This window comes from Myxocyprinus asiaticus, chromosome 16 (assembly GCF_019703515.2).
Source record: "Myxocyprinus asiaticus isolate MX2 ecotype Aquarium Trade chromosome 16, UBuf_Myxa_2, whole genome shotgun sequence".
In the NCBI taxonomy this organism is placed as follows: domain Eukaryota; kingdom Metazoa; phylum Chordata; class Actinopteri; order Cypriniformes; family Catostomidae; genus Myxocyprinus; species Myxocyprinus asiaticus.
The window spans coordinates 42,485,573-42,499,335 of NC_059359.1; the positions used below are offsets into that span (position 1 = coordinate 42,485,573).

Consider the following 13,763-nt stretch of genomic DNA (forward strand, 5'->3'; position numbering starts at 1 on the left):
TGTTTTTGGCACCATTTGGGAGTATATTCTAGAAACTGTTATATGTGAAAATCCAAGGAGATCAGCAGTTACAGAAATACTCAAACCAGCCCATCTGGCACCAACAATCATCCAATTTTCACCCACAGTGATAACAGTGGGTAAGGAACCGTCTAAAATTCTATTCTAAAATGACAGTGTGTCCAAGCATTCATTCAACTGACTTGCACATTGTAACATAAACATGGTTATTAAAAAAAAATATTATGCCACAAACGCTGTCGATTGAGCTTAACTTGCATTGAACCCGGAATATCCTTTTAAATATTTTAGCGTGGACATGGCCCAATAGGACAAGTAACAGTTCCTTCGATTGGCCAGAATCTCTGTTACACCAGCCCCAGGTCATCTTTGTTGTTGAGCCCTGGTTTGTGTTGCTCATGAATGGAGTACTGGTGGATTGGGGAATGAATAAAAGAGAGAGACTGTCATTTTGAAACAAGCCTCGATTTCCTATGTGTTTCCTGTCCTCATCGCCACATCCCTTGTGAATAAATCAATGGCAAAAGACCTTGTTTTCCCTCAACCTTTAACTCCTTTTTGCTCTTTATTATGTTGTTTAGATGTTCAGCAGGATAAGACTATAAAGGGTCTGAGCTGAGCCACTGGACACCCGGAGAGCTTTTGAAAGCATAATCCTTTGAAAGTGTAACTCACTTAGATTTTTAGTCTGGACAGCAAACCCATCCAAACCCAAGACCTACCTGTGTTCCCCAAGCGACCAGTGTGACATCACTTCCCTCCAGAAGGACTTCAGCCTGTGAGAGTGGGATGTGATAGGCTTCTGTGGGGACTTGCTCCACTGCAAAACAAAATGAAAGATTACACATGCAACCAACCTAACAGAAAATCAGTGCTGGGTAGATTACTTCTGAATTGCAATCCGGTACTAATTACAAATTACATAACTAAAATTGCAATCAGTAATGTAATGTTTTGGATTATATTTTTAAGGTTATTTAATCTGTTTACTATTGGATTGCCTCTCATAATTTAAACAAATTCAACAATTTTACTTAAATGCATAAAAAAATAAAACAATAAAAAAAAAACATTATCAAAATATGAGAATTGATTTGTCTTTTTTGTGTGCTTTACTCACTATTTGCCTGTTACTGAGTGAAATAAAAAAAGGTACTTAAATGGTTATGAAACACAAAAACACATTTTAACTGATATGTATTTTTTTTTCACAAGATTGTTTTTTTAGAAGATGATTGATTTCTATTGTCTTCCTGGTTCAATTAATTAATGTATTTATTTTTCCAAACTTCCAAAATCAATGATTAGTCACTGGATATGATGAGCACATGGTATTTCACAGCTATACATCAGCAGTTTAATTACTTGCATAATTATTCATCATGAGAAGGCATGGTCTAATCGCTTGAGTGGTGCTTTTAATGCACAAATTCAGAAGCATGAATCGCAAATGTATTTTACATGGTGTAAAAATACGAAGGGACTTGCTTGTTTGCTTGCTCTAGGGCCTCCATCAATGACAGATTCAAATATGTTTGAGTTTAACAGGCATTTCTTATAGGAGAGTTTCTAGAATTATGGACAGGTGCCCAGGGGCATGTTAAACAAATGTGGTCCTACTCTGACAATTTCGCCATTACAAACTCCATCCATGTGTGTTAACAGATCAGACCAATCATATTTTTGAATAAACATCTCAAAAGTTATCACAAAAGCAAAACTGCATTCATTTACATTTTTGAAGTGGAGTACAAAATAAATTTGTCAAACTAAAACTACCTTTACTGTGCTAATGCAATCAATTCAACATTTAAGTTTGGATTACATTGTGAAAATGATGTATTTGGATACAAATGTATTTGTGAATTTTGGTGCATCTGATGGACAAAACTCTTCCAAAGACATCATGGTTATATGACATACAGTGTGATAATTCAAATAATAAAAATGCGTTTGCCAGGAGTTGGTAAGGTATGCAATGTAAAAGCTGAGAAAACACACAAGTGTCCAAATGCTTCTTTAGATTTGACATAGAATCGTTTGCAGTGGATACAAGGATATTAAGTTTTGGAAGGCAGAGAGTTTGCCCTCACTATAAATTCGGAAAAGGAATAACATTTTGGTCTGTTCTCACCAAAAAAATTATCGTATCGTTTCAGAATACATGGATCAAACAACATGAGTCATATGGAGAACCTTTATGCTGCCTTTAAGTCCTTTTTTGTAGTGATGCACCAAAATGAAAATTCTTGACCGAGACCGAAATTCAGGACAGTTTGCACAGTTAAACCAGTTTCATACATTAACCTGCAAACTCATCAACGTCACTTTCATTTTAGACGAAGTGCAAAAACCTCTGTAACTTTTGTGTGTATGTGTCCTATGCAAGGAGCTCTAAAATACCTGTCATATGTTGCGAGACCTGTACCTTGCTACCTGCTTTAGTAAATGTCATATCTCCCCCTTGTGGTCTCCCAACGCTATTATGCCAGACAATAAACAGAAGCCAAACTGAGTGAATTGGAAAGCATACAAATTAGGCTTCTAATTTAAATGTTGGCTAATGTTAACATATTGATGACAAAAATATATCGATAAAATAACGTGCCGATCAATAATCGATATATAAATATTTCATGACATGCTTAAATATTCTACAATAATTAAATTTCAGTTGTGATTTCTTAAATTTAAAACCCTCTGTCTTTTATTTTGGTGGAAGTTTCTGTCTGTAGACTAGTTTACAGTTTTTTAATGTTTTAATATACTTCATTCTCAATGCATATTTTAAGCGAACTGATTAATCAAGCATCTTGGATTTCATGTGGAGTGCTCACATCTTGAGAATCACAAGCTATGTGCATGCTGTGCGTGTCAACAACAGAGCAACGGTCATTCACTGAATTGCGCTGCGTATAGATTATGTTTAACACCTGTTTCTAATTCCAGTGAGCATGGGGAGAGCAGCATACAAGCAGTCACGCCACCAGCAGAGGAGAGAGAGAGTCTGGCACAAGGAAGGCCACGGTGTTCCTAAAGCTGTTGCGTTTAATCTGTTGTGTGGGTTAAGCTGATGTAATTAAGTGACTATGTGCCTGTGAAGCTGATGAGTTTGTGAAGTTGTAAAACACTGAAGTGGCCAATTAAATGTCTTACCTGAGCCTGGAAAAACCCACTTCCCTGTGTTCTTCCCTTCTGCTGTGAAGTTCGTTACACTGGTGCCGAAACATGGGAATTGAAGTTGGAGGAAGTACGCCCCATGGAGTCCTCCCAGTTGGCAGAGAGCCTCAAATCCCTCACTGGCCTACACCAGTCCCACCAACAATCCTTGCTTGAGCTCCGGCAAGATCAAGATCACCGGTTCTTCGAGATCCTTCGGGCTCAAGCAGAGGACCGGCTCACGATCTGGAGCCTTCTCAGCCAGGAGAGAGCCCCGGCGTGTCCCGGACAACAACAGCCTCATGCCCCTGCCCGCGCCCTCAAAGATGGGAGCGGAAGACAACCCAGAAGCGTTCCTCGATCTCTTTAAGCATACCGCTGAGATCTGGGGCTGGCCACGTGATCAATGGGCTTCCCCGTTGTTGTCCGGGGAAGCCCAGCTCACAGCACAACAACTGCCAGTGGCAAACTTCCTGGCTTATGAAGACCTGAAGAAGACCATCCAGCAGTGGGTTGGCCGCAGTCTGGAGCAGCATCGCCAGCTCTTCCAGTCGATGAAGTTGGAGACGACCGGCCGCCCGTTTGCCTTCACCCAACGGCTCCGAGATGCCTGCAAGAGATGGCTGCTGGCGGGGATCACGACGTCGAGGGAGTGATTGATCAGGTGGTACTGGAGCAGCTCGTCCATCGGCTACCGCGAGGAACAGTGGAATGAGTCCAGTGCCACCGCCCGGCGTCGCTGGAGGAGGCTGTTCGATTGGCGGATGACCATATGGCGGCGTACCCTAGGGCGGAAGAGCCCTCCTACTCTCTCTCCCCTTCCCCCTCCCCTCTTCTCTCTCTCACTCTGCTCTCTCCCCAGAGCCCGTTCCTGCCCCGCGGAGGCGAGGAGTCCTGCCACCGAAGCCAGTTCCCCATGCGCTGAGTGTTGCATCGCCCACAGCATCGACAGTGCCCCGCCACTCATACGTGGACAGTATGTCACGTGAGACTTCCGGGCAGAGAATATGGCCGCGAATGTGGGCGGAGAGAAACCAGTCAATGGCGTCTACCAGTTACCGCGTGTATCCGCTTGTACGATAGCTTAAGGACAAAGCTGAGCTTTATCACGAAGCTATCTACTAGCCAAAAATGTCTCCGAGAATGTTTGTGAGGGATCACGTGTGTGTGTGTGTGTGTGTGTGTGGTTAGTACAAGAGAGAGAATTAAGTTACGGCCCCAAAGCCGATTTCGTGATCATGGGAGAGAAAGCAGCTGTTAGTTTATCACTCAAAGACGCGGTGGACGACTCGTACACCGCCCCGCGTTCTTTGATTCTTTAATGGATAAACTCAGTTTGCCGGTCTCACCCGTGATGGCGGAAATGCACAAAAGCCCAATGTGGTTGGATTACAATACAGCAAATCAAATTCATGATAATTAATACCCTGAGTATTAATAATGAGCGGACATGGCGGTCCATAAACTGTACAAGCAAAAACCTTGATACACAAGAATAACACACTATAATATTCTATCTCTGCTCAGACGTAAACCTCTTACTTGAATCGCATGAGGATGCAGAATGTGTGTTCATCCGTCCTTTAACTCAGATTCGGTTCCTCGAGGCTCGGGTGATGACGGGAGGCCATTTCCTCGCTCTGTCGGCGGGTGGTACGGCTGCTGATTCTCGGCAGGCTGGCGGAGAAATCAGCGACATTGACTTGATTGAAGAGGGAAGAGAAATCTTTTCTCTTCACTTCTGCAGGCAAAAGGATGAAGATGCGGATTGCTCGGCAGTCTCCATCGGATCCGTTAGAGTGTTTGATGGAACACAGAGTAATCTCAACTTGTCCAGTGAGATGGAGATCGTATGGCCACAGTATGGCCACAGTTTCAAGTCGGATATTACTTCCTTGTGCCACGAGGCTGCACCTGAGAGCAGCAATGAGCTGCGTCTACACACGGCGAGCAAAGTTGCCTGAAGCAAATCCCGGAAGCATTTCAGAGGTATTTCTACTCCTGATGATGTCATGGTTGAGATGCATTATGTTGTGTGCCTCATCCAATAGGAATTGAGAGTTCGATCCTTTAGTGAGCAAGGCTTCATGGGATTTGTAGTCTGTTTTGGACTCCCTTTGTTTGATTTTGGCGCGATTTTTATCAGTATAATTTATGACTTATGTGGGGGCCTAAGTTAGGTTTTATGACTGTGTTAGGCCTGCCTTTGTCTTCTGTCTGACTACATGAGGCCCAACAACTGCGGAGCCAACAGGAAATTGTGTTCCAGGTGGTTCATTATAATCCCATGGCGGGTCTTCTAGGGGAAAGTAAAACACTGAACCACCTAATAGCCCGTTTTTATTGGCCGGGCATTGGCGGCGATGTCCGCAGTTGGTGTGCGGCATGCCGAGAATGTCAGCTGGTGAATCCACCAGCCACCCCAAAAGCACCATTGCGCCCCCTTTCGCTGATCAAGGTCCTCTTCAAGAGAATTGGAATGAACCTCGTTTTGCCATTAGAGCGGTCAGCATGTGGACATCGCTTTGTATTGGTCCTAGTGGATTATGCAACGCAATATCCGGAAGCAGTGTCTCTATGCATCATCTCAGCACGTAGTGTTGCGGAGGTACTCTTCGAAATAATCTCCAGGGTGGGGATTCCGAAAGAAATCCTCACCGTTCAGGGCGCAACATTATGTCATGGACACTATGCAAGCTATATGAATTATTGGGCATTAAATCAATCCGCACCAGCATTTACCATCCACAAACAGATGGCCTGGTGGAGCGATTTAATAAAACCCTTAAAAATATGATTCGTAAGTTTGTGCACGAGGATGCTAGAAATTGGGACAAATGGCTTGATCCTCTGTTATTCACAGTACGAGAGGTCCCGCAAGACTCCACTGGGTTTTCCCCATTAGAGCTGCTGTATGGGCGGCACCCGCGTGGCGTGCTTGATGTCATACGCGAAGCTTGGGAGGAGGGACCTTCAACCAGTAAAAACGAAATTCAATACGTTCTTGATCTTAGAGCAAAACTCCACACTTTGGGGCAACTAACACAGGAGAATTTGCTCCAAGCTCAAGAACGACAGAACTGACTGTATGACGGGAACTTGGCTGCGGAAATTTGCACCGGGAGATAAGGTACTCGCATTACTGCCCACAGAGCTCCAAATTACTCGCCAAGTGGCAAGGACCCTTTGAGGTCACATGATGAGTGGGGGATCTCGATTATGAGGTAAAGCGAACCGATAGAGGGGGCACACGTCAAATATATCACCTCGACCTCCTGAAATTGTGGAGGGAGGCGGCCCCTGTGACGTCGGCTACAGTAGTTCCGGAGAGGGAGAGCTCAGGCCGGAGATGAATACAAAACACAATCATTTCACCCCGGTCACTTGCGGAGACCACCTCTCACCGTATCAACTCGCAGAGGTTGCCAAGTTGCAACAGGAGTTTGCAGATGTGTTTTCCCCTCTACCAGGTCATACGAACCTCATCCAGCACCACACTGGGACCGAGCCAGGGGTAGTGGTACATAGCCGTCCCTACCAATTGCCCGAGCACAAAAAGAAAATTGTTCAGGAAGAATTGGATGCAATGCTCGATATGGGGGTAATAGAGGAATCCCACAGCAATTGGTCCAGCCCGGTTGTTCTAGTTCCTAAGAGCGATGGGTCTGTACAGTTTTGTGTGGATTATAGAAAAGTCAAAGCGGTGTCTAAATTTGACGCATACCCAATGCCTCGTGTTGATGAGTTGCTCGATCGGTTGGGCAATGCTCGATTTTATTCGACACTGGATTTGAAAGGGTTATTGGCAGATCCCCTTGACACCAATTTCCCATGAAAAAAACGTTTGGATTACACCAATCTGTGATGCTTCCGTTCGGTTTGTTTGGAGCCCCGGCTACTTTTCAGCGTCTCATGGACCGAATCCTCAGACTGCATTTGGCGTACGCCGCTGCCTATTTAGATGACATCATAATTTACAGTAATGATTGGCAGCAGCACATGCAGCATCTGAAGGCGGTTCTGAGATTGCTGCGACGAGCGGGCACACAACAAACCTCAAGAAGTGCGCGATTGGGTGGGTGGAGGTACGGTATCTGGGGTTCCACTTGGGCCACGGGCAGGTGCGTCCCCAAATTGACAAGACTTCGGCGATTGCGACCTGCCCGAGGCCCAAGACCAAAAAGGAGGTGAGACAGTTCCTGGGGCTGGCTGGCTATTATAGGAGATTCGTGCCTAATTATTCAGATGTCACCAACCCACTGACTGATCTCACTAAAAAGAGAGCTCCAGACCCGGTCCAGTGGACAGAGCAGTGTCAACAGGCATTCACGCAGGTTAAAGCCACACATTGCGGGGGGCCGCATTTACATTCATCCGATTTCTCTCTCCCTTTTGTCTTGCAGATGGACGCTTCAGACAGAGGGCTGGGGGCCATGCTCTTGCAGGTGGTGGAGGGGGAGGAGCGCCTGGTGCTGTACATTAGCTGCAAGCTCTCGCTGAGGGAGACCAAGTACAGCACCGTAGAAAAGGAGTGTCTTGCCATCAAGTGGGCGGTCCTCACTCTCCGGTACTACCTGCTGGGGTGGGCCTTCACCCTCTGCTCAGATCACGCCCCACTCCAATGGCTCCACCGCATGAGATCCTTCGGTACGCGTGGATCACTGGTTGGTATCTGGCTCTTCAGCCGTTTAAGTTCAAGGTGGTCCACAGACCAGGAGCGCTGATGGCTGTCGCCGACTTCCTCTCCAGAAATGGTGGAGGGGGGAGTGGTAGACAGGCCGGATGTCTTCCCGGCTTGAGTCGGGTGGTGGGGATATGTGGCAGCGGGGGCATGGTCAAGTGTCCATCCGGAGAGAGAGAAAGCGGTAAGGGTGCTTGCACCTGAGCTAGATTATGTTTAACATCTGTTTCTAATTCCAGTGAGCATGGGGAGAGCAGCATATAAGCAGCCATGCCACCAGCAGAGGAGAGAGAAAGTCTGGCACAAGGAAGGCCACGGTGTTCCTGAAGCTGTAGCGTTTAATCTGTTGTGTGTGTGAAGCTGATGTGTTTAACTGACTATGTGCCTGTGAAGCTGATGAGTTTGTGAAGTTGTAAAACACTGAAGTGGCCGATTAAATGTCTTAGCTGAGCCTGGAAAAACCCGCTTCCCTGTGTTCTGCTTCCCTTCTGCTGTGAAGTTCGTTACACACCTATATAAAAGAGCAATCTCTGCAAACAAGCAGCACAAACTTTTGCTCCCGTTTATGAACAACAAAGCAGACTATAGTGCTACGCGTGACATCGGTGTGACCTAATTTTGCCTCATCACATTGTGCGGCTCATATTACAGCACCTTTCACAAGAAAGGCAGAAATAGAAAAAAATGCTTTTTGAACCACTGAACTACTCAGCTGCTGGGTGAAGAGAAAAGCTTAAATAATAAAAGTAGGCCTATGTACTGATTTATGTAATATTAATAATATATTAATAATATACTGTACATACATATTTAAAACATCATCCTATTATCTATCTTTAATATACACACACACACACACAGGTGGCCAAAAGTTTGGAATAATGTACAGATTTTGCCGTTTCAGAAGGAAATTAGTACTTTAATTCACCAAATTGGCATACAACTGATCACAAAATATAGTCAGGACATTACTGATATAAAAAACTGCACCATCACTATTTGAAAAAAGTCATTTTTAATCAAATCTAGACAGACCCCATTTCCAGCAGCCATCACTCCAACAACTTATCCTTGAGTAATCATGCTAAATTGCTTATTTGGTACAAGAAAATCACTTGCCATATATAAAACACAGCTGAAAGCTATTTTGTTAGTTAAATGAAGCTTAACATTGTCTGTGTTTTTGGTTGCCACAGTATGCAATAGACTGGCATGTCTTAAGGTCAATATTAGGTCAAAAATGGCAAAAAAGAAACAGCTTTCTCTAGAAACTTGCAAGTCAATCATTGTTTTGAGGAATGAAGGCTATAAAATGCTTGAAATTGCCAAAAAAACTGAAGATTTCATACAAAGGTTTACCCTACAGTCTTCAAAGACAAAGGACAACTGGCTTTAACAAGGACAAAAAGAGATGTGGAAGGCCCAGGTGTACAACTAAACAAGAGGATAAGTACATCAGAGTCTCTACTTTGAGAAATAGACGTCTCAGATGTCCCCAGCTGACAGCTTCATTGAATTCTACCCGCTCAACACCAGTTTCATGTACAACAGTAAAAAGAAGACTCAGGAGTGCAGGCCTGTTATGGATCTTAACCTCATTGAGTTTTTGTGGGATCAGCTAGACTGCAGTGTTGTAGTACTGGAGTCTTGGTCTCGAGACTACTTTTTGAAGGTCTCGGTCTCGTCTCTGAATTGACCGCATTTTTACACAGTCTTGTTTCGGTCTCAGACACGGATTTTATTTCAAGACCAGTCAAGACCACAACTGCGGGGATATCACTAAATTGCCTGTGCATTGTCTGATTTATTTGTTAACATCATTACTGTGAGTGGATGTAAAACGTCCTGCTTCAAATGCAAGCAATAACTTTGATTAATTTCTAATTTGAAATTTGTTACTGTTAACGGCTGTCACCCCTCCCCGCCCCCCTTCACACGCACTCCAAGAAAGTGAATGCGGGAGACAGGAGAAGAAACTGTGGCTGTCAGAGAGATGTCAGACAAATCTTCTGTAATACAATTTGGCTACTTAAAACCAGTGTTTCCCAACCACTGTGCCCACTAGTGTGCCATGAAAAATTGTCAGGTGTGCCTCAAATTCCTCAAAATAAATAATTACGTTTTTTTTCCCGGTATTTTAGTGAAGGCATAGAGATGGTAGAAGAGTTTTAAAGTTGCCAATTCAGTATATTTTCCATTACAAAGTATTTTATGCAACCAGTTAAAATATTTTGTCCATCATAATATTATTGTTCTAACAAACTCTAGTCCGCTGTCAAACGCATCTCCTCACATGCCCACAATATGATGCTTCATCATCACATGTGTAGTAAAAACATTCAGTCAGTGAACCGAACAAATAGAATACAACAGAGGTATTGTTTTACTCAGAATAAAAGCTGTTTATTTGTGCACAGCATAGTTACAGATGTTATGAACAGATGTGGCTTACTTGTCGTGTTTCTCTCATGAAACATAAAAAGAATATGAGAAAATGTTACATACGATTACTAAAAGCAAATTCTCCTATTTTATACCCAAAACACTGTGATACGATGTATAGATTCTGAGGTATTGTAATCTTCACAGAGAGCGTTTGACATCTGAACCAGTGAATGGAACCTGGGCGGCTGCTCTTGGGTCCTAGTGCCTGCCGTATCCAACCTCTGTCAGTGTGACTTAAGTCGTATCTCTGTATATGTTTTTTTTTTCCCTCTCTATCAATAATGTGATTTTGACTTGGTGTGACTTATAGTCAGGTGTGACTTTATTTCTGGGAAAAACAGTAAATAAAAAAAAAAAATTTATTTGCTGTGCCATTGCAAGAATTAATTTACAAGAACAAATCTACAAATTGGAAAAGACACAAATCTGTTGGTTTTTGATTATCCAGTTAGTGCTCTTGGCATCTGTGACCTCATTATACAGCGTACCTATGTTACTTGCTTTTTTGCATAGCCGAATTTCAAACATTACGAATTCACGCTATGAAGACAGACAGAAAACATGGACAAGTTCTTAAAAAGGAAAACTATCGACGATGGTTATGTGGGATAGTGGTGTGCCATGGGATTTTGTAATCCTAAAAAGTGTGCCGTGGCAGAAAAAAGGTTGGGAAACACTGACCTAAACCAGACAGTTCATCTGCAAAAAAGCATCCAAAAGAAAACACACAGCAGCATGTAAATTCTGCAATGCAATGTTTACCGAGACGGCTGGGACCACGTAAACATTTATCGGCACTTAGAAAGGAAGCATAAAGAAAGGTAAACTAAGTGTAAGTGATGCTAGCAAAACCAGCTAGCTAACGTTAGCAATCTGCCTCTTGCTGCATTCCATTCAACACGGAAAGTCAGATTTTCCAACTTCCTACTGGGAAAAGTGCAATGGAACACCACTTGAAGTCGTAATTACAACTTGCATTTCGAAAAGTGCGATTTCGCCGAGATGCAGGTGCGTGACATCACACAATCTTATCGGCACCCAGTAAGATGTACAAAATAAGTGATAAACATTCACTTTTATCAAATAATATCGATAAATTAGTCAAAGTTCCTACATGATATTAAGGCTTGTTTAACAAACATTAGCAAATTATACTCAAAACATATTCAAAACATGGTAAATTATACTCTCTTTTGATAATAGTTCACCTGTAGCACAAATGCTAGCGTTGCAGATTGTTTATGAATTGAGTTGTTAGTAGACATCTCTGGTGACAGTCAAACACCTGCTAAGCTAACGGGAGCATTGCAGTTTTGTTTCCTTTAACATCATCTTCCGAGCATCTGGCATTTAGTGTCATCTGGCATTTAGTCTGATCTTCGATTAAATGCCTTTAGTCGGAGATCAGAGAGATCAACTGGAATATGCCACATCCGATTTAGTGAGTATTAGCTATACATATTAGCTACCTATGAATTTACTGTTTTTTAGGGCGCTAGTTTCAGTTGCTTGCCAGCTATTTGCCACCTAGCTAGGTGCGCAAGCTACCTAATTTAGTTAACATATATTGAGGGATGTAGCTAATGCAAAAACGTACTATACTGTTTAAGAAAAGACAGAGAAAAGTGAAGACTTAAGTACTGAATAATTGTTTGATATATTCTGTACTTAATGATGGTTTCTGGGGGAAGAGTCATCCAGAAAACCTGATTGCGATGCTTGCACAAAAATGTTATTGTTTTAGGTGGATGGTAAATCTTGGAAAAGGAGAGCTGAATAAAGATGGTTAAGTTGATTTTAGCTCCTTAGTGTTTGTTTGTATTTGTTTGCTCATAGAAAACAAAAGAAAATTCACACCTGCAATGCCTTTTGATTATTTTATCAAGACAATTTATTGTTTTTTATGGGAATGTGGATCTTTCAGATCAATTTGAGAAGTGCCTATGGTTTGCAAGTTCCACATTTTTTCGTAAGTGTGTCATGCAGTGTGGGAATCGCACTGTTCTGGTCTTGGCTCGGTCTCGCCCTGCCTTGGTCTTGACTTGGTCTCAACCCCTCAAAGTCTTAGTTTTGTCTCGGTCTCGATACACTCTGGTCTTGGTCTTGACTTGGTCTCGGTTTAGGTAGTCTTGACTACAACACTGCTAGACTGTAAGGTGCATGAATAGTGCCCAACAAGACAGCCACATCTATGGCAAGTGCTACAGGAAGCGTGGGGTGTTTAGACAAACTGACAGCTAGAATGCCAAGGATCTGCAAAGATGTTATTGCTGCATGCAGAGGATTTTTTGATGAGAACTCTTTGAAGTAGTTAAGAAGTTCTGAAAGTTTTTTTCAAATTGTAATAGTAATTTTTCATGTTATTAATGTCCTGACTATACATCGCGATCAGTTGAATGCCACTTTGGTGAATAAAAGTACAAATTTCTTTCCATAAGAGCAAAATCTGTACAGTATTCCAAACTTTTGGCTGCCAGTGTGTGTGTGTATATGTGTGTATAATATTTATATATATATATATATATATATATATATATATATATATATATATATATATATATGATCGATCGATCGATCGATAGATAGAGACACACACACACAGTTGAAGTCAGAAGTTTACATACACTTAGGTTGAAGTCATTAAAAAAACATTTTTTAACCATTCCACAGATTTAATATTAGCAAACTATAGTTTTTGGAAGTCGTTTAGGACATCTACTTTGTGCATGACACAAGTAATTTTTCCAACAATTGTTTACTGACAGATTGTTTCACTTTTAATTGATTATATCACAATTCCAGTGGGTCAGAACGTTACATTCACGAAGTTTCCAGAAAATTATATCAATTAGACAGTTAACTTCTGATAGGCTAACTGGCTCATTGGAGGTGTACCTGTGGATGTGTTTTAAGGCCTACCTTCAAACTCAGTGCCTCTTTGCTTGACATCATGGGAAAATCAAAAGAAATCAGCCAAGACCTCAGAAAAAAAAAAATGTGGACCTCCACAAGTCTGGTTCATCCTTGGAAGGAATTTACAAATGCCTGAAGGTACCACGTTCATCTGTACAAACAATAGTACACAAATATAAACACCATGGGACCACACAGCCATCATACCACTCAGGAAGGAGACGCATTCCGTCTCCTAGAGATTAATGTAGTTTGGTGCAAAAAGTGGAAATCAATCCCAGAACAACAGCAAAGAACCTTGTGAAGATGCTGGAGGAAACAGGTAGACAAGTATCTATATCCACAGTAAAACGAGTCCTATATCGACATAACCTGAAAGGCTGCTCAGCAAGTTAGAAGCCAATGCTCCAAAACCGCCATAATAAAATCCAGACTACAGTTTGCAACTGCACATAGGGACAAAGATCTTACTTTTTGAAGAAATTTCCTCTGGTCTGATGAAACAAAAATTGAACTTTTTGGCCATAATGACCATCATTATGTT

General features: G+C 42.4%; 1 protein-coding gene across 1 annotated transcript in view; it reads right to left on the reverse strand.

The window, feature by feature from the left end:
• The window catches only part of bckdhb (branched chain keto acid dehydrogenase E1 subunit beta), a 138,666-nt gene that overhangs the window by 81,523 nt on the left and 43,380 nt on the right, over window positions 1-13,763 (reverse strand). Inside the window, exon 7 of the mRNA XM_051721591.1 lies at window positions 744-841. Within this exon, the coding sequence (XP_051577551.1) occupies window positions 744-841 (98 nt within the window). The remainder of the gene's footprint in view (window positions 1-743; window positions 842-13,763) is intronic.